General features: G+C 36.4%; 1 protein-coding gene and 1 pseudogene across 2 annotated transcripts in view; one reads left to right on the top strand and one right to left on the bottom strand.

Moving 5' to 3' along the window:
- ARHGEF38 (Rho guanine nucleotide exchange factor 38) overlaps positions 1 to 24,498 on the top strand; it is a 127,783-nt gene that overhangs the window by 85,549 nt on the left and 17,736 nt on the right. Inside the window, exons 5-10 of the mRNA XM_032254861.1 lie at positions 385 to 402; positions 10,231 to 10,430; positions 13,593 to 13,726; positions 18,759 to 18,863; positions 20,260 to 20,379; positions 24,026 to 24,337. Coding sequence (XP_032110752.1) covers positions 385 to 402; positions 10,231 to 10,430; positions 13,593 to 13,726; positions 18,759 to 18,863; positions 20,260 to 20,379; positions 24,026 to 24,337 — 889 coding nt within the window. The remainder of the gene's footprint in view (positions 1 to 384; positions 403 to 10,230; positions 10,431 to 13,592; positions 13,727 to 18,758; positions 18,864 to 20,259; positions 20,380 to 24,025; positions 24,338 to 24,498) is intronic.
- Positions 6,709 to 8,534, bottom strand: LOC116534459 (annotated as a pseudogene). The gene has a single exon (XR_004261726.1). The product of XR_004261726.1 is annotated as an ADP-ribosylation factor 1 pseudogene (transcript).

Here is a 24,498-nt window from a genome sequence, read left to right as displayed (position 1 = left end):
TCAGCTTAGGTACTTATTAAATTTTTTCTCAATCACTGAATGTAAAAAGACCATCTATTATTATGGGATGGGTCATAAAATTGTTTATATTGAAAACAGTTATTTTACTCCCAATAGTTGGAAACCAAAGGCCACAGTGATCAGGTAATAAACACAGGTTATTATTTTATTTATTCATAGCCACTTGAGGCTTTTAGAGAAAAATTTTCATCTTCTTTATTCTTTAGAGACATGATTATAAAATAATGAGACTACTTCTATTAGGCATGCATGAAAATTACTTATTACTTTTATCTTACATAAGAAAATTTAAAAGGATTTATGTTTGTATATTACCTTGAATAAATGGATTTACATGAATTTACTCTTTTTCTTCTCTTACAGGAAAATATACATGCAAGAGTAAGTACTTTTTAAAATAAAATAAATTAAATATAAAAATCATGAGAAAATGCAGTTGAATGTTTCTGTACAAATCAGAATTTCTGGTTTTTCTAATCATGAGTATTGTTTTTAATAAATAATTCAAGATTGTGAAGGCATTTACCCAATTATTGGTGCATATTTTACTGATTAAATTATTATCACACACACTTTACCAAACCTTTAGAAGTATCCTGATATATTTTACTAAGTTTGCTGGTACCAGAAAGCTTTGGGAACTGCTCATCATACTTATGTTTGGGAATCTTAATGTGCCCCAAAACATTTCTTTCTATGAAACATATTAGTCTTTAAAAATCTCAGATTAATATCATAATGTATTTGATGTTTCCATAGATTAATGCATAGGAAAATATTCTTTATTTTATGAAAATATTTGATTTCTTCTAATTTGGAGTCTTGTATGATTTATGGAGAAAAAAATCATACACATAATTGCATGAAAATGAAATATTAAGGTGAAATAGTTACTAGGATAATATATAAATTATTTTAGAAAAACAGCATATACAAACACCCTGAAAGAGGTCCATTATTCTAGAAGAAAATTGTGTCTAAGCTGATTAATGCTGAAAGAATGATATTGACTTAAATACAAACTCAAATTTATTTACCAGGCATATATTTGGCTTATGATGAGCAACTCTTCAAGGTCCTGAGCTCCTAGTGTGTGTTTGCTTGTGTGTGTGCATGTATTTTAAACCCTTAAGAGTTTACATCAAGAAATAAAAAGTTTACAAAATATAAATTATATTAATTTAAGCAACAAATACCTGACATTCATATTTTGGTGCAGAGCAACAGTGAGAATGGAATTCTGGAACTGAAGTGAAGGAATCAGGCATCAGACAGTTCTTTAGACCAAGGCTGTATACCTCAGTCAAGTTGAGAAGTTGGATTTGTGAGACACCAGACAGGCAACTAGTTCTCTTACTTTATCAGTCTTTTTTTTTTTTCCCCCAGTGGAAAAACTATCCTACAGAATAAACAGATATGAGTAGATTAGTTTTATGAATTTCTGATTTGAGCTCACTTGAATTCAAAGAGGTGCATCAGCCTCCTAGCTTCTCTTCAAAGATAGTTGATGTAGGTTGGGAAATGGCGCTGCTTCATTATACAGCCTTTGTCCCTAGCATTGTGCCAAGGACTGGAGCTTTGCATAACTGAGTGGTTAGAGAAGAACTTCATGTGCTACGAATTCTGCTTAGGTTTCTTTTTCTAAAGCTTACATTAGATCTTCGGAACCAAGAAACAAAATAAGAAGAGAGGAGACAGAGAGTCAGAGGAGAAGAGGGAGATAGTCTTCTTGGAACAGTTGGCATGCACAGACTTCTACATACAGAATACTTAAATAGTGCATTGTATTGAAACACTTGCTTGAAAATGGCCCTAGCACTTGCCGCAATCCCGCTGTGCAGGATTTAGCCAGGTTGTGTCTGCTCCCTCTAGCCTATTCTATACATCAAGAACTGAAAAAAAAAAAAAGGGGCAATCCCAGCATGTGGCTGGATACCCATCAAAGCCAAGTTTGCCATGAATTATTTTCCTTCCTGTTTCTTTCATTGAGGTCATGAAGCACACACACTGCTACAGAAAAGGGCAAAAGGCAATGTCAAGTGCTGTGTAATTGTTGGGCTCTTTAGTGGCAAAGGCCAGCCATGTTTCAGCCAAAGGGCATTTAAGAGTACAAGATGTGGGTTTTTAATGGCATTCAAAAATCCCTCACTTATGGCAATTAAAAATTATCTGTTTTTTTTTTTTACAGTCTATCTTTTTAAAAATACAAAGTGAAAGATAGTTGTATTTCTAAAATGTTTACTTTGAATTATAACCTATGCAAACATCAGACAATATTAAAGTGACAGGAATCATAGAACTTCCCACTAAAAGCAAGAAAAAAAAATGCCTATTCTAAACACATATCTTTTGAAATGCAGTGTTTTTGTTACCTTTATGCTTTCACTTTTTACGTATGTGTTTCCTTTCGGACTAGCTATTCCCACCTTGGATTTAAGAGTTCCTATTAATCACAAAATATTATGAATTATTTCCTTTTTCTTTGTATTTTAAAAATTATTGAAGAAACACTGCAAACAAATAAAAATAAAAGTGAGGACAGTAAAGACAATTGGCAGTCACATTCCAAAGTTAGCTATTGTCGCATTGCAGTGAGTCCCTCACTTCACCATAGTTTTTTCTTTATACACATACATTGACTAAAATAGGAACACTATATATTTCCGGTATGTGAACTTGCTACCTCATTTATCATCAATACATTGTGAATATCTTTCCATTTCAGTAAATATAAATCCAAATTGTTTTATACTTGCATAATATTGTGTCTGATATATATGCTATAATTTAGTTTACCAAACCCTTACTGACAGTTGAATTGTGTCTGTCTTACTGATGTCATAAGTTTATTTCTATATATATTCTTGACACAATAATCTTATTTTTAGGATTAATTCCTAAAAGTGAAATTGCTAGATGAAGGGGCTTTTGATACTTATTGTTAGAAAATTTCAAAAAAAGCTGAGGTAATTTACATTCCTATTACTCTTATGTGAATTGTTCATTTATTCACTACTTGCCAACACTAGATACAAATAATATTGGTCGTAACTTGCAGTGTAATAGGCCCAAATAGTACTCTGTTATTTTAATTTGCATTACTAATGACCTTGAGCATTTTTTCCTAAGTATTTAGCTATTTATATTTCATTTCTAATGAATGATGTTTTTAAATGATTAACCACTTTTACCAAGATGTTCACCTTTTTCTAATACATTTATAATGTCTAATTAGTACATATTAACCTTTGTCTTATATATTATATATGATTTTTCCAGTTTGTCATCTGATTTTTAACATAGTTTATGGCTGTTTTGGGCTCTGTTTTTAATCTATGCAATTTTACAGAGCTAAATTTTTAAATAGACATCACTGTTTTTCTACTGTGGCTTTCAGATTTTATGTCTTTCTTACAAGTTCCAACATTAGTTTATAAAGTATGATCCTATGATTTCTTCAAATTCTTTTATGGTTTCATTTTTAAATTAAATATTTGATCTATCTCAAAATTATTTTAGTGTAAAGAATGAGGCCAAAATCCATTTTTATTATTTTATTTATGGCTAGCTAATTATCATAACATCTGATATTGAATAATTCATTTTTCCCACTGAATAGGATTGTCAAATTTACCATGTACTCAATTTCTATACATATTTGTATCTATTTCTTGATTTTCTCATTTGTGCTTATATATTTATCAATGCCAAACTGCTTTTATTTTTATAGCTTTATAATATATTTTCATATTCAGTATCATTACTCTCAGCTCAGTACTTTTTTTTACATTTTTTGAGTATTCTTGATATTCCTTTTTTATAAAAAACTTTTTATTAAAAAATGATAGTTAGTCCTGTTTCAATAGCCAAATCATTCTGTAAGATTTGTCAAGAAAAGTAATCTCCTCTTCTCCTCCCAGCCTCTAACTTCTCATTAGAATGCATTATTTTCATATCTTTAGCTGACTATTTTGGTATTTATCTTTATTACTCTAAAAGCATGCTTGGTTGTTTCCTTTTTAGATATTCCCCATTAACTTTCTCCTGTGGAAGGCAAGAATTTCTCTTTCCTATCCCTATCTCCTCTACACACAACAAGCACACACATAAACGCCTTTTCCATTTCTCCATTCCCCCTAAGTGGTTACCACACACAACAAGCACACACACAAATGCCTTTTCTATGTCTCCATTCCCCCTAAGTGGTTACACTGTAATTTTGTTAGAGCAATAATCAGTGTCTGAATTATTATATCTAAGTAAATTTCTTTTCAGAGCTAAACCTTTAAGTGATTTCTTATTTTTCTATGAGTTAACAATTGTTGATTTTTGTTTTCATTGTGCCCTCCTCCTCTTCCATTTCATCTACTTTCTCTGCTTCTTCTTGTTCTTCATTTGCATAGTTTTGTTTGTACTAATAACTAATGCCAAACTCACAGCCAGTTTACTAACTTATCTTTCAAGAAAACCAGATGCATTATGTATGCCATCAATTTCTTCTCCCAAAAGAGCCCTGCCCCAGGGTCTTCAGTCCAGTTGAGCTTGGACGGGTGACACTGGGTGCTGCCATCTGCTAGGAATTCTCCTCCCATCATCCTGGAGATTCTCTTTGCCTTGTTCCTGTGTTTGTTCCTCCTCATTTTGGTGGAGTACATTCTTCAATAGTTTTCTCCGTTCCTCACAGAATGCATGGGAAGTAAAATGTTAAGAACTTTATATCTGACATACTTTTCTTTTACTCTCACATTTGGTTTATAGTTTGATTTGGTATCTAATTCTAAATTGGAAACCATTTCCCTTAGAGGTAATTCTTTATCATTTTCTAGCTTTCAGAGTTGCTATTAGAAATCTGAAACATTCTGATTCCTAATCATGTATTTATGCCTATGTGCATATTTCTTTCTCTGAAGGATTATAGAATCTTCTGTTTGTCCTTAGTACTCTGACGTTCGTGAATTCCAAGGTGTGACTCCATTTCTTCCACTGTGCTGGACACTTAGTGAGTTCTTTCAGCCTGCAAATTCCTTTTTCTTGAATTACTTTACTATTTACTCCACATACTTGCTTTGTTTTACTTTGCAGTGATTTGTATTAGTAGATAATGAACTTCCTAGACCAGTCCTCTAATTTTTTTCATTTTTTTTCCTATTTTTGACTCTTTTGTGTGTTTGTTCTTCTCTTTAGAAAGTTTCAAAACATTATCTCCAACACTTGTAAAAATTGGACAGTTTCTTAAACAGGTTTTCAATCGACACTCCTTATTTTGGCATCTGGCCCCTCACTCCCTATTTCATTGGATAACCAGTGACCCCAACTGATTAACATTTGCAAAATGATTAAACATTACCTCACCATTTCACTGGTTCTCTCTGGTCTGTTACATCAATTACTATTTATTTATCTCCTTTATGTCTTCTAATTTAATAAATTATTATGTATGTCTTTTCACAGTTATCTTTTATTTATGACAAATGCCATTTATTTGTATAGCAATATAGAGTTTCTTTTAAAACTGATTTAGGTGTTTTAAAAGGAAAGTAAGTTGAAAAAAATAACAGAATAGATGCTTGTAGATATGGTAAAATAAATATTAAATTTAGGATGCTTGTGGTCATGAAATAAAGGAAATTCAAAGTAATATAGTCAATAGTTACATAATTATTCTTTTTGGCTTATTTTCTCCTTCTCATTAAGAAATATAGGTGTTCTGATGTTGAATATCTATTTTTTTTTGTTTTCCAGTATAGTGTTTATATTATTTAAATGTCATTTTCATTTTTGTTGTACTTGTATTTGATGTGAAACTCCACAGCAAAACTGGAAGCTGCTAGAACAAAGCCAGCTGTGTTTACTTGACTTTGTAGAGACCCAAAAATAATTTGTAATGAGATTAGTATAGCTACTTTTGGCAGTAAATACTTGCCAAAGTATTCATGATAAGACAGGGGAAGATGAAATAGAATTACAAATTAATAAGTAGTTTAGTTTTTAGCCCAATGTGTATGGGAAATTGTTACACATTTGTTTACTTACTGTGGAGGAGTCATGGGATAATTGACTTCCTGGCTAAGATGGGTTATATCACACATAGGACTCATCTGCCTCGCATGGTTATCAGAACTTAATCTTACTGTGGGAGATTAGATGGGGTGAATTTTGTGGCATGAATGCGTGGAGCATTATTATCTTATAATACTCCCGCTGTATTTTCTACCATATTGCTTTTCTGTGCAATGCAGATGTCAGAATATCATTGCTCATCACTAGGGCAACTGTCTCAAGTATATATATGAAGACAAAAATGTCTAGGAGATTTCTCATTTTTGAGAATACCGTTTATATAATTTATATTTATGACAATAATCATTTATAATTACTATTATTGTCATTTGAAACATAAAAGGGAGAGAGAGAACTTTGATGCCAAAGAGTGATGAAAAAAAGTAGTGATACAATCTAAACACAACTAAAGAGCCTAAGTTGGTTTTTTGATAGATTTGGATAAGAAAGAAATAAGGGCAGCTCAAAGATACAAGTATAGCCTTTACTACATCTGAGTTATTGTTTTTTTATAATTAAAAATAAAAGAACGTATGTGACAAAAGACCACACTAATATTTTATTAAAGTTGAATTTATATTGATTTGAATGTTTGATTATATGTATATTTTGATAGTCGTTTAGCAATTTTTTTTAATAGTTAAGAGATTTTATTCTAATAGCTATAATTACAGTGCTTGTTTGTCGAAATGAAAACTGAAAACAAGTATACAAAACAGTTGATTACTAATCGTGTATTGAAAGCAGTAAGAGGTTCCACCACACCAAATAGACCAGTTCTGAGGTTTCCCCAAGATAAATTTAACAGCTCCAGCTTCTTCAGTGTTTATCAAAATACAAAAGAAAAAAGTAGAGGTTGTCTTTTTCGATGGCAAATCGGACCCTTGCAGGCTGAGGGAAAGAAAGCTACGTCACACACAGAGGTGGGGTGCTCCCGAGGGGCTGTGGGTCTAGGTGGACCGCCTGCCCGGCTTGCACGCGCTCCTGCTGGTGAGGCCCCAGACATCCTGCCAAAGTGTCTGAGCGAGCACGAGTATTGGGGACAACGGACTCACTCTGGCCACATGCTGACCGAGGGACAGGTGGGGCCCTGTCTCCCACAGGCTGCCTGAAGGTGGCTGTAGCGGCCTGTGGGAGAGTGGGGTGGCTGTGGGCTCCCAGCCTGGCCCCTGTGAACCATGGGGGCACAGGGACAAGCACATGGCTATGGAATGCAGGGTGACCCAAGGACAAGCAAGTTGCGGGGATCTCTATTGTGACCATGCAGAATTGATCGCGGTCTGCCGCCCCGCCGCCTCACGTTCCCAAGGGGAACAGCCGGGCTGGCGACTGGCATCCAGGCCGTAAATCTATGCTAGGCAGGGTCTCCCTTCTGTGTGTTCAAGTGTTCTCGACTTGGATTTTTAACTATTTAAAAAAATGCACTGAGTTTGGGTTAAAAACCAACCACCAAAATGGATTTCAACACAGCTCTAAAGCCAAGAGCATGCCCGGCTTTCCCAACACAGCGACTCCTGGAGGCCAGGTGCCCACAGGCCTACATCCCCTCTCAGCACTACAGTGAGTTGATTTTTCTTTTTACAATAAAAAAAGCTGAGTAATATTGCATAGGAGTACCAGAAACTGCCTCATTGGAAACAAAAACTATTTACATTAAATAAAAAGCCTGGCCGCAGGCTGCGTCTGCCACATTTACAGCACGGCGCGATGCACACGGTGACCAAACCACGGAGGCAGCTTCTGGCACTCACACCACGAGCCGCACGTTTGCCACATGAGAGTAAAGCAGAGGGTGAGAGGAGTGAGAGGGAGGGGTGTCGCATTCACTTCTGGTTCCGGAGCTGATTGGACAGCCAGTCCAGTCCTTCATAGAGCCCGTCGCCGCTGGTGGCGCAGGTGGCCTGAATGTACCAGTTCCTGTGGCGTAGGGAGTGCAGCCCCAGCTTGTCTGTGCTCTCGGCCGCATTCATGGCGTTGGGGAGGTCCTGCTTGTTGGCGAACACCAGGAGGACAGCATCCCGGAGCTCATCCTCAGCCAGCATCCTCATGAGCTCCTCACGGGCCTCATTCACGCGCTCTCTGTCATTGCTGTCCACCACGAAGATCAGGCCTTGTGTGTTCTGGAAATAGTGGCGCCACAGAGGCCGGATCTTGTCCTGGCCACCCACGTCCCACACAGTGAAGCTGATATTCTTGTACTCCACGGTTTCCACATTGAAGCCTATGGTGGGAATGGTGGTCACGATCTCACCCAGCTTTAGCTTGTACAGGATCGTGGTCTTCCCCGCGGCATCCAGGCCTACCATGAGGATGCGCATTTCCTTTTTGCCAAAAAGGCCCTTGAAGAGGTTGGCGAAGATGTTCCCCATGCTTGTGGACAGGTGGAAGGACACTGGCCAGGGACACCTCAGCTGCTGCTGCTCCGAGCCAGGCGTTGGTTTCGCTCCCACCCGTTTAGCAATTTTTAAAAGATTAACATTTAATAATAAAAACTCAGAAGAAATTCTGATCATATTCATATAGATAATATGATTTCCTCTAATCAAGTTAATACCTTCCATATCCTTAACTTGTTTCTTATTTAAGGGAATAATTTTTACTTAAGTGACTAAACTGTTGTATTATAGAAGAATCTCTGCTTAAGATATATAAGAAAATGTCCTTCATATTCAAAGGTTTTGCTACTGATATACTAGCAGTTAGAAAATATATTTTAAGATTTTTTAAGTTTTTTTATTTTCAGGATAAATACTGAAAACAGTTTTCAGTATTTATAATAGATTTATTTTAAAAATCTACTTCACTCAGTCCTCTTGGAAACCAATAATCAACTTCTCCTTCCCTACCTCTCTCTGATTCTCTCTTTTTCCCTCTTTCTCCCTCCTTCCCCATCTATTACCTTCTCTGCTTACCTTCCTTTTTTTCTTCCTTAATAGATTTGGTGCAAATAGGTATGAAGTAGAAGATACAGCCTATTAAAGCAATTCTTTACTTCCTTTCAAACCTTTAATATTTATTCTCGTTCTCTTTTTTAAAAATTGTTGCCTTTTGGTTTACTTTAGTCTTTATCTCTCTTATGCCTTATGCTATCATAATTTTCTCTGCATGTGAACAAAATTCCTCAGTCATTTATTCACATTTTTGGAAAAAAATTCAATATAAAATAAAAGCACATTACAGAAAATCTGAGAACGCTATCATTTCTCAGTCTACAAGTGTGCGTTGAAAGAGCACTGTATGCCATGCTGGAGATATAGTGGTGACAGGGAAACTAATCATAAACTGGTAAATAGGGAAACAGATGATTCCAGATACTGATAAGTGATGTGATAAAAATAAAATGGGGAGATGTGATAGTGACTAGTGTATGTTTGTGAAAGTATGTGCATGTGCATCTGTATGTCTGCACATGTGTGCATATACATGTAGCAATACCCTCTTTCTTTTCTTTCTTTCTTTCTTTTTTTTTTTTTTTTTTTTTTTGAGACAGGCTCTCACTCTGTTGCCAAGGCTGGAGTGAAGTAAGTCACTGCAGCCTTGACCTCCCAGGCTTAAGCAATCTGCCCACCTCAGCCTCCTGAGTAGCTGAGACTACAGATGTGTGCCACCATGCCTAGCTAACTTTTTAATCTTTTTCTAGAGATAGAGTTTTGCCATGTTGCCTAGGCTGCTCTTGAACTACTGGGCTCAAGTAATCTGCCCGCCTTGGCCTCCCAAAGGGCTGGTATTACAAGCCCTAGCCACTGTGCTCAGCCCCAGACCCTTTCTAATGATACAACTTTTCTAATTTTGTTCAACATTTTTATACCTGTTTTACTATTCTAATTATATGGTCAGTCATTTATCCATAGTAGTACATTACAAAAATTATTAAAGTATAAAACATCGACCTGTTGAGCCCATTTGGTGGAAAGATATACTTGTTTCTTTTAGGTTTTTGTTTCATAGTAGGGTCTTTCAGCCTTGCTTCTTTCTGTCATCTTTTGCTCTTGCTTTTTTTTTTTTTTTTTTTTTTTTTTTAGAAATTTTAGATACACAAATGGAAAAAAAAGAGAAAAGTTTTATAAGTAATCATAAAAACACACAAAAATGAAAAGGAGTTAATAAAGCATATGTTTGTGAAACTGATATTATTTAACTTTATTGTAGAGGCAAACCAAATTTACTGGACATGGGCTCTTTGATGATCAAACCAATTCAACGTGTGATGAAATACCCTTTATTACTGTGCGAACTTCGGAATTCCACCCCTCCCTCTCACCCAGATTACAGAACACTGGATGATGCCTTTGCTGCTGTGAAGGACATTAATGTTAACATCAATGAACTTAAGAGAAGGAAAGATTTAGGTAGGAAGACACATGATGAATTGTTTGTTTTCCATTATTGGAGTGTTTGCTTTATGTTTCTGAGAATCAGAACATTTAAGTAGTTATAGCAGCTGCAGTGAACTGATCATTTGAAATCTAGAATTAGAAGCTGGGGAGAAGAAGGAGAAGATTAAGAGGCACAAAAAATGACATTCAAAAATAAATCAAACAGCCATATACTCAATCCCACTGTACCACTGCGCTCCTGGTGACATATTGTGGGCTGAAGACACCCATTGGATATAGTCCTCCTGTCACTGGAGATATGTGTGGTAAGACGGAGAGACAGCCAGTTGCAGTAGCAGTGGGAAGTAAATGCAGAAAGCATCTGGGAAAGGGGCAGATCATGATTGGGGGGCCATCTAGTATGTTGGATTCATCTGATTCTGGCACACAGAAAATGGAGTTTTGGGGGCAATAATTTCTCTACTCATGTGAGCAAGTATACTTCTTTCTAGAATTAACAAATTATTGTTAACTATTTGTAAGCTAAAATATAAAATTGGTGTTTAATGTAAAATTTCAAAACAGAAGGGATAATTACATGGTTCCTATACATCCCAGATAATGGTTCCTATAACCCCAGGGATAATTACATGGTTCCTATACATCCCAGAGGTAGTAATGCATTGAGCTAGGCTATGGGTCTCCTTCAGTGTGATGTATGTTCATATAAGTTCTTAGTTGGCGTTGTACTCCTAATATTAAATCTCAGTTTGACATTAAAGACATAGCAGGACTTTCAAGCTAACTGGTCCAATCACTTTATTCGTTTTTGTTTTATTTTCTGATACTTATTTTAAAAGTCATATATTTATATTAGTAAATTAAAAAGAAAGGTATAGAGAAAAAAGTAAATGTTATGGAGTAAAAATACTCGTGAACAAAATGAAGAGATAGTCCACAAAGGATTACTGTCCAGACTATATAATTATTGACATTAAATCAATAGAATTACATATTATATAAAAATCTTAACAATAAAAAGAAGTAATTTACAGTTTCAAAACTCTAAGCTCCATTTATACTCATGGAAATGTAATCTGACATACCATTTCCAGTCGAAGAAACTGGAGGAGGAAAAGTAATGAATAATGCTAAATGTTCAGTCTCAATCTACACATGAGAATGTACATTGGAATCAATAGTTTAGAGAGCAATTTCACAATATCTAGTAAAGTTGAAGATGCACAGACCAGGGACTCAAAAAATGAATTTCTAGGTATTTGCTCTAAAGAAACTCTTGCCCATGTGCTCAAAGAGAGATATACTGGTAACTAGCATTGTTCATAAATGCAAATAAAAAGGACATATTAATCCAGATATTGGATAAACTGCAGATACACTACAATACCATAAGAAGATAAAAATTAACTAAATAAAAGTATATGTATCAATGGGTTAATCTCAAAAACAGAATCTGGAGAGTTTTTGTTAAAGTAACTTTCCAAGTGGTAGAAAAATATGTGCAAGGTGATATTATTTTATAAAGTTTTAAAACATTCAAAATATATTGTACTATTCCAAACATCCACAATAAAGGCATTAAAATGGATACAGGTGTAATAAGCCCCATTATTTAGGATAACAATTCCCTTTAGGGATTAGACATGGAGATCAGGGATGTCTCAACTGTTTGGTGAAGTTTTTTTTTTTTAAAGACTGGGAACAAAGCAAAATGTAAGACTTGACAAAAATTTGGATAATGGCTGTTATATTATTCTCTATATTTTTCTGTTTGCTTAAACTATTTCAAAGTTTAAACTATCTTCAAAGTTTTGAAGAGTAAAATTCTTCCCTTCCCACCACGATTCCAGTTTGCATACCTAACATTTTATTGTTTTCTTCAGACATTCTGTCTTCTTTTCTCTTTATTTCTCTCTTTCTCTTTCTCTTCTGCTCCCTCTCTTCCATTTTCTTCTTTCCATCCTTCTTGCAACATACATGGTACTACATTTTGCTTTTGAAAAAATTATATATCATGAACATTCTTCCAATTAATATTATCTTCTTTTTAATCTTTCCACAGCACTTGATTTATGAATATATCATAATTTATTAAGCTATTCTTCTAAGGATAAACATTTAGATGTTCCTAATACTTTGCTGTTAGAAAAAGTGCTGTAGCCAATAAAACTTTGTATATTTGATTATGGAAAGCAGATTTCTCTGCATGAACTTCCTGGTAATAGACTATGAATATTTTCCTTTTTGTTAGTTTCTGCCAAATTGTTTTCTACAAAAATGTATTGGTTTAATCCTCATCAGCAGGATTCTGTAAGATTTCCCATCTCCCTACATCTTTACCAACACTAAATGTTAGAGATATTTAACGTTTTCAACAATATGAAAGGTGAAAATGATTGCAAAGATAAATATGTGAAACTCAAAGAGGTTATTCAGCTTGCCCCAAATCTCTCAGCCAGTGAAGGGCCATTCTAGGATCTGAGGTCTCCTTACACTGGGTACAGTTGTCTTTTTTTTTTTTTTTTTTTTTTGAGACAGAGTCTTGCTCTGTTGTCCAGGCTGGAGTGCAGTGGCGCAATCTCGGCTCACTGCAACCTCTATCTCCCGGGTTCAAGCAATTCTTCTGCCTCAGCCTCCTGAGTACCTGGGACTACAGGCACACACCACCACGTCAGGCTAATTTTTGTCTTTTTAGCAGAGATGGGGTTTCACCATGTTGGCCAGGCTAGTCTCAAGCTCCTGACCTCAGGTAACCCGTTGGTCTCGTCCTCCCAAAGTGTTGGCATTGCACGCGTGAGCCACCGTGCCCTACTAAGTTGTCTTTTCATTAGTTAGATCTTGATTCCCCATTCCAGAGGCCCCAGATAATAAATGTATTATCTGAGATGAGAGGGAGAGCTTTTTTCTAGTATCAGGGATTTCTTTAATATTGTAGATAAATAAAACTTGAGCCTTGAGGGGCTTTTGCCTTTGTTTCTGGAGGTCAGTGGGGTGGGTACCTGACTGGGACATGGCTGGGCAAAGGGGCTGGAGCATATGACCTCTGCAGCAGAGGCTCAAAAGTTATATACATCTTTATCTTGAATATAAATACTAATCTTGAAAACTTTGGGTGAAGTGCACACTTGCTATGCTGCATATGTTCAGCTATGTTATTACACTCTTCCTTTTCAGTTCTAAAATACAAGAAGAATGATGAGGATGAATCACTTAAAGACAAATTGTCTAAACTAAATATTCATTCAATTAGCAAGAAATCAAAAAGAGTGACAAATCATCTGAAGATTCTGACCAGAGGAGAATCACAGGTAATTTTTCTTTTTGGACCACCCACCTTTTCCCAGGGAACATGGATGCTGGTATTTTCGTGAGGTTTTCTTTTTTTTTTTTTTGGTGAGGATTATTTCTAGAATACTGAGAATCAAGGTAATTGTCCTATGCTGTTCTCTCTCTCTCTCCCTCTCTCTCTCTCTCCCCCCCACCACACTTTCTGGAAAATAGGGATGGAAGTGGGAATGGGATTGACACTGTCTTAGTTGTGGTGTTTCTACTCAAGAAACAGACAAAGAAGAGATATGGACATATGACGTGGGACATAAAGTTGCTCCAGGAGTTCCGACATTCACCGTCAACTAACACACATTCTCCCTCAAGGCAATGCCCTCTTCCATCCTGATTTACTTCTGTTCTTAAAAGTTGTACTTTTCTTTAGAGTTCCCTTGGTATTCCTTTTATCATTATTTCATCTATAAAAACAAAGTGTTTAGAGGCATAACTTAGTGCAATTTTTTTCCTACTCCTTATCCCCTTCCTGTTCCCTTACTCCCCAGATGCACATTATATTAGTGAGTAACAGTCCTGTGTCAGCTGTTTAACCTCGCTTGAGCCACTTTCATCCCAATCCCTAGTAAATAATGGATGGATTAGCAAAATGTCTTAAACTTTAATGGGCATTAAGAATTACCTGAAAAGCTTTCTGAAAGACAGATTCTAGGGTTCCACCTGCCTCAAGGGTGCAATCTAGAAGTCTGTATTTTTGCAAACACTCTAGGTTCTCTGAAGTCAATGATCTTAAAGTAAGTTATCAATGGAACACACTTGCAATTCTTTGAGAATAACAAGATACAAAGTTCATGGTCCTGAGATAGTAATACAATGGGCTTCTAACCAAAGTTAGTGAGGCTAGCTCTTAGTACACTATATAGCCGTTATTTTTTTCTTCTCATTTGCCTGTTTTTGTCACTCACATGTTAATATCTCTAAGATTTTTGGTTTAAACAAGAGGTGTCTGTATGGTGGTACATGTTGGTTTCAGATGGCTTATGGTAGCTGCTGTGGTCTTTTCTCTTTTTTCTATTAAGTCGTTGCAGCTTTCTTACCACTTAGGTAGAAGCAGCCCTTTCATCCTTTGGAAGGGGCTAAGACTCTGTATTTTAATCTTGACACTATTCATATTTTCAGGAGTCAGCACAGAGAAGAAATTAAGAAAAACATATTTGATGTTATCCAAACCTGGGCTTAAACCCTACCTCTGCCACTTAGTAAATATTTGTTTGGGGGCACGTAACAATTTTAATGTAATCATGTGTAAATTTGGATTCTCCTAGTACTTAACAAATGGGATGGTTGTGAGGATTAAATGAGATGATGTATATATAAAGGAAGCACGTAACATGGTGTGTAAGCACTCAATATACTTTGGCTGTCATTATTATCATAAATATCATCATTATTATTTAATATCATCACCTTGTATGGTTATTTACCTTCAAATGTGCAGACTTTTCCTATGTGATGTAAAGTCCTTCATACATGGTGTATTAATCATATTTTTTTTTTACTTTCTGTATTTTATAATGTTTTGACATTTTAAAATACCTCTCTGGCTGAGCAGAGACTGCTCTGTAGGGGTAGCCAATTCTTAGGGATGGCAAATGGCTAGAACACAACTTTTATATGCAAACCAATCAATCTTGATCCTATAGCTTTAACCATATCCTTATTTAACTCTTATACACAAAGCCAATATCTCACCTGCCCTAGATTATCCCAGAGCCCAGTACCAGCAACTAGAGATTACCCCTATATCCCAAAGCCCATTGGAGTTATTTAAAATAGCCAATCCTAAACTGTTTACTCTGCCCCTGCCTTGCGTTTTCCAAGGAAATCCCAACAGAGGTTCTGGTTTAGACATTCTCTTTACTCCTATGTTCTGCCACTGCGTGGCATGTGATGACTCCTCTCTCTGGGACCTGTGAGTATAATAAACTTCCTCCTTCCAAGCCTTGTTCTTGTTTCCTCTTGTGACTGAATTTACCAAAATGTATATTCTTAGAACACAAGGCAGGAATTACTATTGTATTTACTTCTTTATATCCTTCTAGGGGCTAACTGGGTCCACTGCATGTAAAAGGCTCCTCTTCTCAATGTGAAACTGTAATGTAAGAAGTTTGGGACATTTATGGGATGTGCTCACAGATCAGAGAAAGGGCAATGAAGACATTTCAACTAGAGACAATCATATTAAAATCAAATTGGAAATTTATTTGAGAAGCCCCTATAGGCATGTGTAAATGCAATGCAAACAATTCTTCCCCAGTCTTTGGGATTTTGCTTCTGACTCAGGACAATTCCATTAAGGAAAAATAGGCAGGCTCTAATTCTTGGCAGGCTTTTGAATAAGTTGTTATATTATTTAACATATTTATCATCAGCTTCTTATATTTTTCAATTGTGAACTAAAAGTGAATTATAGTTAAAATAGCCTGAAGGGATATTAATTAGATTTTTCTCCTTAATCTTTTGAGAGGATGTCCTTTCAGCAATGAAGCATGTTACTGTTAATCAGAAAATCAGCTGCATAGGCTGGGCTGGAAAAGAGATCAATCTCAAATCAATCAATTTTGCACTTGTCAGAAGCTCAAGTGAAATATTGGTAGAGTTAGGGTATAAAGCTATTACCCAAGAGGAAGATTCTATTCAATTCATCATACATATATTGAACTCTCTTGTACCCAGCGCCATGTTACAGATTGGGAATACAAAGATGAACAAGTGTAGGTTTTGAATTCAGGCTGTTTTGCCTTGAATCCTGATCCTATTACACCATCTGTAGTTTCTTTAACTCCCCATATTAACTAGGGTAAAGGCCACATATCTGTCACAAAGAGATTCCAAAGGCATAAGAGCCTAAATCAGGTAGTTATTTATTTCTCTCTCTCTCTTTTACTCTTTATTTTTTTTAGAGACAGGGTCTTGCTCTGTTGCCCAAGCTGGACTAGAGTGCAGTGCCAAGATCACAACGCACTGCAGCCTCAAACTCCTGGGCTCTAGCAATCTTCTCACCTTAGCCTCTCAAGTAGCTCAGACTACAGGCAGGTGCCGCCGCTCCCTCCTCGCCTCTCTCTCTCTCTTTTAAGAGTCCTGAGATGTGAATCCAAATGAGCTCTGCTTCAAAAGATCCTTCAGGAACCCAGTTCCCCCAGTGATTTTTCTTAACACATTGTCTTCATCTGTCTGGTTGAAGCTGAATTCATGCCATGTCTTCTTTCAATGTTATAAGGCCAAAACTCAGACATGAAAAACAAGGCTTCATCCATAACCTATATGCACAAACCCGGTTACCAGGGCAGAGCCAGCTGCAAGGGTGTCTGGGAAATGTAGTCTCTAGCAGGGCAGCCAAGTGTCCAGTTTGAACTAGAGCTGTGGATTCTGTCAGTAAAGGGACAGCAGGAGGAATGTTAACCATCTCTGCCACATCCCCTAAAGCTTCTGTTTCTTTATCTCTAAAATGGGAGTAATCATAATTCCATTATATATATGTAAGGATTACAATGAGTAAATGGAAGAAAGGTGTTGGCAGTGTCTGGAACGTAGTAAGTATTTAACACAGGTTCACTATTATTTTCACTGAAACAACAATACTTAATCTAAAACAACCAAAATCCATCAGCAGAGAGACTCACTTAAATCATTAACCAGGATCATGATAGCCCATAGGAGGGAGCACTTAATTTTCTACAGTGGGAAGAATAGGAGAAGGCAGAGGATTTACAGAATGAGTGACATCTGAACTAGTCCTTAAAAATAAACAGGATTTTGCAAGGCAGGAAATGAACAACAGCATATTCCAGCAAAAGAAAACAGCATGGAAAAGGCTTGCTTATAGGAAAGTAGAATTGGGCAATATTTCTCAGTGTGATTCTTGAGCCTTCTACTTTAGAATCATCTGGGTCCCAGCCAAGATATACAAGACAAAATATCTGGTGATGGCTTCTTGGAAACTGCATTTTTAAAAATCTGCCCCATATATTGTTATACACACCAGACTGAGTTGGAGCATAGCAACCCTAAGGCAGAGGGTGTTGGATTTTGTGGGGATTCCAAAGAACTCTGCTGCCTATTTAATCAAAAGCTTTCCAGACAAACAATATTAAGAAGTTTAAAAATAAAATGTCACAATTTTTGATCCATTTGGTTCTAATGTCAACCACCTTAAATTTAAAATTATACGAACCAAGAACAGTAATGGTTGTCACCCAGTGACAAACTTAATAATACACACCCTATTCCATGAAGCATTTGCATGTTCACACAGATTTTGCCAGCATCAGGCTGGTTCTGATCTTGTTTTGTAGCCATTTTGATTGCCAAGAAATACTCTTTGCTATTAATAGCAATAATAAACGTGTGCTCCTAGAAATTGCTACAGCATAAAAAGCATGTTTTTCTGAATTCTAATGGATATACACGTAAGATGACAAAAAATAACTGAACACGTGTGACCACTATCTTAACTCTGCTGAGTTATCTTAACAGAAGGACTATTTTTGCTAAGATTATATATTATCCTTCAAATTTGAATTGATAAAGAATTTTCACATTTCTTTAACCATGAATCTAAGAATTTTTACAAATAAGCACTGTGAAATAAATTGGAATGAGTCATATGAACAAAACAGTAAGTTCCAGCCAATAGATCAAATGTAGCTATTTTATTAACCCCAAAATGTAATATAATTTGAGTATATACCCAGTATATGCCATTAAAACTACAGAGAAAGTTTTATAATCCCACAGCTATTATGACATGGGTGAAGCTATGTGAAAATTAACAACAGCAATTTGAGCTACAGGACTTGGCTTTGCTACACTAATTGAACATCAATTGTGCTATGTATCAACAGAAAAAGTATGTGTTAAGACAGACAGCGTATCATCAAATGTTTTCATATCAACAAAGAATTTTCTTTTGTCATGTGCTGGACCAATATGGTCTGCGCTTTTTTAAAAAAAATCCATTTCATTTGAGTTATGAAAATAATTTCACATATGTTTTAGGTTAAAGACAATACCTTTAACAGAGAAGAAAAGCTATTTAGATCTTTAGAAAAGACTGTGAGGCATTGTGTGAAGAACATTTCACTCTGTCTTCAACACATACAGGTAGGTGAGACACAACTGTTTTCAATGTTCTACAGGAACATCTGATACAATGCATTGATTTCCATGGTTATTTTGAAGAGTAAGTGTGATTGTTCCTTCCTTTATTTTGTGACACTGGATCAAAATTGGAAAGCTGAAAAGTGCTGGTAAAGGAAGCAAATATAAAGAGGCATTTTGCCGTTTGACCCCTTACCTGCTCCACCATCTCCCTAGTCCAAATAGCCATATTGTGGGACTCTTTCGTTCAGATGATTGCCTTGTGGACTATCAGTATGCTTTCTTTATAACAGAAATAAGTTCATTAACACAGAATTGCATGAGACAGAAAATTTGTTTGATTGTACTAACACATCTCTTTCTAGTATCTAAAATAAATATAAAAATCAATGTAAAGAAAAATAAATTGAACTATTAACAATAATATGCAAATGCTCCCATGAGATTATGTTAGAAAACAGAAATACTCCCAGAAATTACCAGTCCCATAAGAGGTTGTCCTAACTCTTTGAGAATCACTGATTTCAACCAGCCAATTCAAGTACAGTATAATTCTGCTCAGTAGAAAACCAGTCAGAGGTTTCTTCTAATGGATCTCATAAACAGGAAGCTGTCCTTCATGCCACTTTGACAATGGCTATGACCGTGAGACTTAGAAAGTTAGTAGTGTTACATGTAAATCAGTTACTAAATGGTCCCCTTCTATATTCCAGAAGTTTTTCTCTTGGATATCTGTTTCTGGAAGCAGATATTTGCACTCTTCGACAAAATATCCATAATAATTTGGAGACAAGTTACATAAGAACAGGTACTATTCTGTTCTTATTTATTATCTGATACAAAGCCTGATTTTACGATCAGACTTGCTATTTTCTTCCTAAAGTGCTGCCTTCTTTGAAAAGAAAACCAAAAACAGCCAGAGAGTAGTGGGAACCCTGTCCTTTATGTATCTTTCAAGGAGTAAATGTCTCTTGGGAACATCTACAGGGAAGTCTTTTAGTTCCACTAATGGATTCAACAAAAAATGTGAGCATCTTCTCTTAAAGAGAATATTAAATTTTCTAAAGAAAACTGACGAATCAAAGAGGAATGATTTTAAAAATAAGGAATATGTGAGAATTGCAAGCTAAAGAATAGCTAATGAGGGAATTTTAAATGGACGATGTTTAATCAAAGAGGGTTGTATACAAAGTACTATGAGAAAGTGACATAAGGAAAATGTAAGGAAATACATTCTTCCAAGCAACCTGATTGTACAGAGTATTTATAAAATTTTCATTGTTCCTTTTTTTTAAAAAAAAAAGTCTCAGTGATAATTATGGGTTATGCTGATGAAGTCCACATTAATTATACTGACCTCAGAACCTGCCATTTTTGTAACTTTGTTCTTGGGTTTCAGGATGCCATGCCCTTGGCTCTGCAGAGTGTAATGGACCTTCAGGAGATTTCACACAACAAAGATGACAAGATGGGCTATTCTGAGACCCTAAATAATGCCTTAAACCCATGTCATGACTTTGTAAGTTATTTATATTCACAGATAAATGCAAATTAAATAGTGAGGTTGAAAGGAAAGCTGCTTTTCGTTTATTTTTCTGGAGTCAGAAATAAAACATGCACTAAAGCAAATACTAATGTCAAAATTAGTATATTTAAGCAGGGGATTTTTTAAATCATTAAATATTTTTAAAGTGAATTAGTGAGGATTTTACTATGATGGAAATTTAAGATGACCACAGACTGTGTTTCTAGAGGTAGCCAGTGTCAGTGCAGCTTTTAAAATCAATATTTAGTCTAGCCTACATGTGAAATATTAAGACTTTATTAAGTTAGAAAGCTATGCTTTTTTTTTTCTTTTTTCTTTTTTCTGGGACAGGGTCTGGCTCTGTTGCCCATCCTGGAATGCAGTGGAACAATCTCAGCTCACTGCAACCTCTGCCTCCTGGGTTTAAGCAATCCTCTCTCCTCAGCCTCTCAAATAGCTGGAATGGCAGGGGCACATCACCACACCTAGAAGATTTTTTGCATTTTTTGTAGAGGCAGAGTTTCACCATGTCGCCCAGGCTGGTCTCCAACTCCTGGGCTCAAGCAAGCTATGCTTTTCTTAAACAAGTCTCCGGAAATGCCCTGCGTCCTTAAAGAAGGAGCAAAGGTACTCTCTACGGATATGACACTTATTAACACACTATACACTGGAAAGCAAAGCCTTCCTATTGACAAAGACTTTTATTTAAGAGTCATATGTTATATCTTTTGTTCCATGGTAAAATATTTATTTTCTAAAAGTTCCATAAAATATATCTTGCGTATCATAAAAACATGCTTGAGCCAGTAACACATTTTAGTAGTAAGCTACTCTGGATATTAATTTTAATTTAGTGCCTTATGTTTCCATAGGTATTATTATTTCATAGTAGTATATCAAGTTATATAGAAGATATAATAGACTGATCATCTTAAAAGTGGCATTTTCATTGGCATTATAGGCATTTGGGGTAAGACAAATCTTCATGGAGTGGCCCTTTTGTTGGAGGATGTTTAACATTTTTGGCCCACCAGGCTCAAAATCTCAGTGACATCCCCCCACATCAAGACATTGTGACAACCAATGAAGAGCCCCACATACTTCCAAACCCTAGGAAGTCATACAGCTCCCAATCTAGTAGAAAAACTATGCAGAAGCATTTTGCTTCTCTGGCACTGCAGAATGGAAAGTCAGGCTTACATCTGAGCTAATATGATAGAGAAACAGGTCAATCACAGATGGATGGATGGATGGATGGATACAAACAGTGATGGTGATGATGAGATAGATAGATTCATGTTTTTACAGTATATCTTTAATGGAAACGGTGTGGCTAGTTCTTTATGTATTTTCTGCATTTAATTACAGAAAGCACACATTCTAGAGAAGTCTTTTTTTTTTTTTGAGACGGAGTTTCACTCTTGTTACCCAGGCTGGAGTGCAATGGCGCGATCTTGGCTCACCACAACCTCCACCTCCTGCCTCAGGAGGTTCAGGCAATTCTCCTGCCTCAACCTCCTGAGTAGCTGGGATTACAGGCACCCCCCACCACGCCCAGCTAATGTTTTGTATTTTTAGTAGAGACGGGGTTTCACCATGTTGACCAGGATGGTCTCGATCTCTTGACCTCGTGATCCACCCGCCTCAGCCTCCCAAAGTGCTGGGATTATAGGTTTGAGCCACCGCGCCCGGCTCTAGAGAAGTCTTTAAAAGTTTGCTCTTTAGCTTAATTCTAATACATTAATATATATTTATTGAGTACCTCCTGAAAGCCTGGTACGTAGCTCCTCCCTCAGCAAGCTTGCTCCAGACTTTGACAGCAAGAAGAGAGAAGGTGTCCCGCATACCTTGCATAAAACCACAAGATGATTAATTAGGCTAAGTTAAATTAATTGCAAGAAAGCTCAATATGAAAGTAACTTTTATGGATAACATATATAAAATTCTTTTTAAAAATCAAATATTAAGGACTCAAAATATATCTAAAGTCAGAGCAGTTGTTCTTATCTAACCATGAGTGATATATATCTACACATTTTGTTAGGACAAAATATTAAAATCTAATTCTTATTTGTTCTAAATACAATTCCTATGTAAAGGTGAATCACTTTATGTCTATGAGTCACTGGATATATATATATATATATATATATATATATATATACATATATAATAATTATATTGTAATACTGTAATTAGATTACCTGTAGAATCTAGTCAAGTCACAAACACAGTAATTTATCCCAGATATGGTAAATAGATTCTTTGCCTATCAAGGGATTCATTAAACAGTCTGTAGGTGTATATTATCTCATAAGCTAGACATCAAATCTAATTTGTGTTGGCTATTTCTGGTGCCAATAAAAGATTGGTTTCCCTCTCTTCTAGATTTCTCATGAGTTCACACAATGTTACCAGGGGCCATTTAAGTTAACTAATATAAGCTGCTGCTCAGACATTGATTCTCTAGGACATCTTTTCGGTTACAAAAGAGAAACCTACTTCCAAATTATCATAAAATAATCATGTAACCCAAACATATATGATAAAGTGTAAAATAGGGCAGTCAGCAAACATAAAATAGAAGAGAAATAGAAGAAATTAAATCTAGGATGATCAGGTTATCTCATGAAGTTGGGCGGTTATATGAAGTTCATTTTCAGTGATTCAGACCAAAAAGTGTAAACAGTTTAAGACACAGAAACAGCAACAGCTTCATCCTTTAATGTATTTTAAACAGACCTTATAGGTCAAGGTGACAGGATTGTTTCAGCCTAGATATTCAAGAACATCCTGGGCAATAGAGACCATACCTCTACAAAATATTTTTAAAATTAGCTAAGCATGGTGGCACATTCCTGTAGTTTCAGCTATTCGGGAGGCTGAGGTGGGAGGATGGCTTGAGTGGAGGCTGCAGTGAGCTGAGAAAGAGTCACTGCACTCCAGCCTGGGTGACAGACAGAGTGAGACCCTGTCTCAAAATTAATTAAATAAATAAATAAAAATAAAACAAGTTATAACTCTGTGGTCATTTCTGTCTCAAGATTAAAATACCTTTATTAAAGGGTTACTATCTCTGTAGAGGATATAATTCCACTACCAAAAATAAGCCTCCAGGGTAGTCAGGGATTTGGGGCTGATATGGGAAGAATAGGGTACAGTCTTCTATGGACTAGGGATATGGACTATATTCCTTTTGCTGTCAGCAAAAGGTGGGAGTGATATTGTGAATCTTTCACACAGTCTTGGTAGTCAACGGCTAGAGATCCTCCCTTCCCCCAAGAGCTGGCTCTGGGATGAGAAAGAAGTGGAATGAAAAACTGTTGAAGGAGATGACAATGACAAAATGAAAGGCTGTAGAGAAAAATGTAGAGTTATATTTTGGATGAGCTGGCTTTAACTTTTGTATTCCTCTTCCTGCTCACTTTTTTCAATGTTACAATCTAGAGCCCCTGTTTTAAGTCTTTGAGTAGGTTTAGATAGACACAAAAATGATCAGATCCTCTTTTAACGTGGCTAGATGTGTTCCTGTTTTCTTTTGTGCTTCTCGTTGGAGAAAAGGTAAGCCTATGGAAAACAGCACTGGACAAGGTATAGGCTGATCGTCTCTCTGAAATGGGCTCATTTTTTCTTTTGACAGGCATCTCACTTACAGAGACTCACCCTGACCCCTTTGTCAGCCCTGCTGTCCTTATTCCCAGGGCCACACAAGCTCATCCAGAAACGCTATGACAAACTGCTGGACTACAACAGCTACCTGCAGCGATCAGCAGGAGATGAGTCAGACTTGGCCAAAAAGGAGTATGAGGCCCTCAATGCCCAGCTTGTGGAAGAGCTCCAGACATTCAACCAGGCTGCTGGGAGGATTCTGTCGAACTGTCTGTGCAGCTTCATCACCCTCCTTAGGGACCTGATGCTCGTGGCACAGCAGGCTTACTCCACACTTGTGCCGGTAAGCGCACCACGAACACCCAGCTACCTTGGCCTATCGGATCTGCTAGAAATCACACCCATGCAAAAGCCCCGTTGAGAGTGTGCATATGTGTGCAGTGTGGTGTGTGTGTGTATTTATTTTACCTAAAACCAGTCAGATACTCTCCTGCTCCTTATCTG

The sequence above is a fragment of the Sapajus apella genome, unplaced genomic scaffold (genome assembly GCF_009761245.1).
Source record: "Sapajus apella isolate SASKATOON/1434 unplaced genomic scaffold, GSC_monkey_1.0 scaffold87, whole genome shotgun sequence".
In the NCBI taxonomy this organism is placed as follows: domain Eukaryota; kingdom Metazoa; phylum Chordata; class Mammalia; order Primates; family Cebidae; genus Sapajus; species Sapajus apella.
Note: the sequence above shows the minus strand (reverse complement) of the source record. Positions and strands in the feature narration are given on the sequence as shown.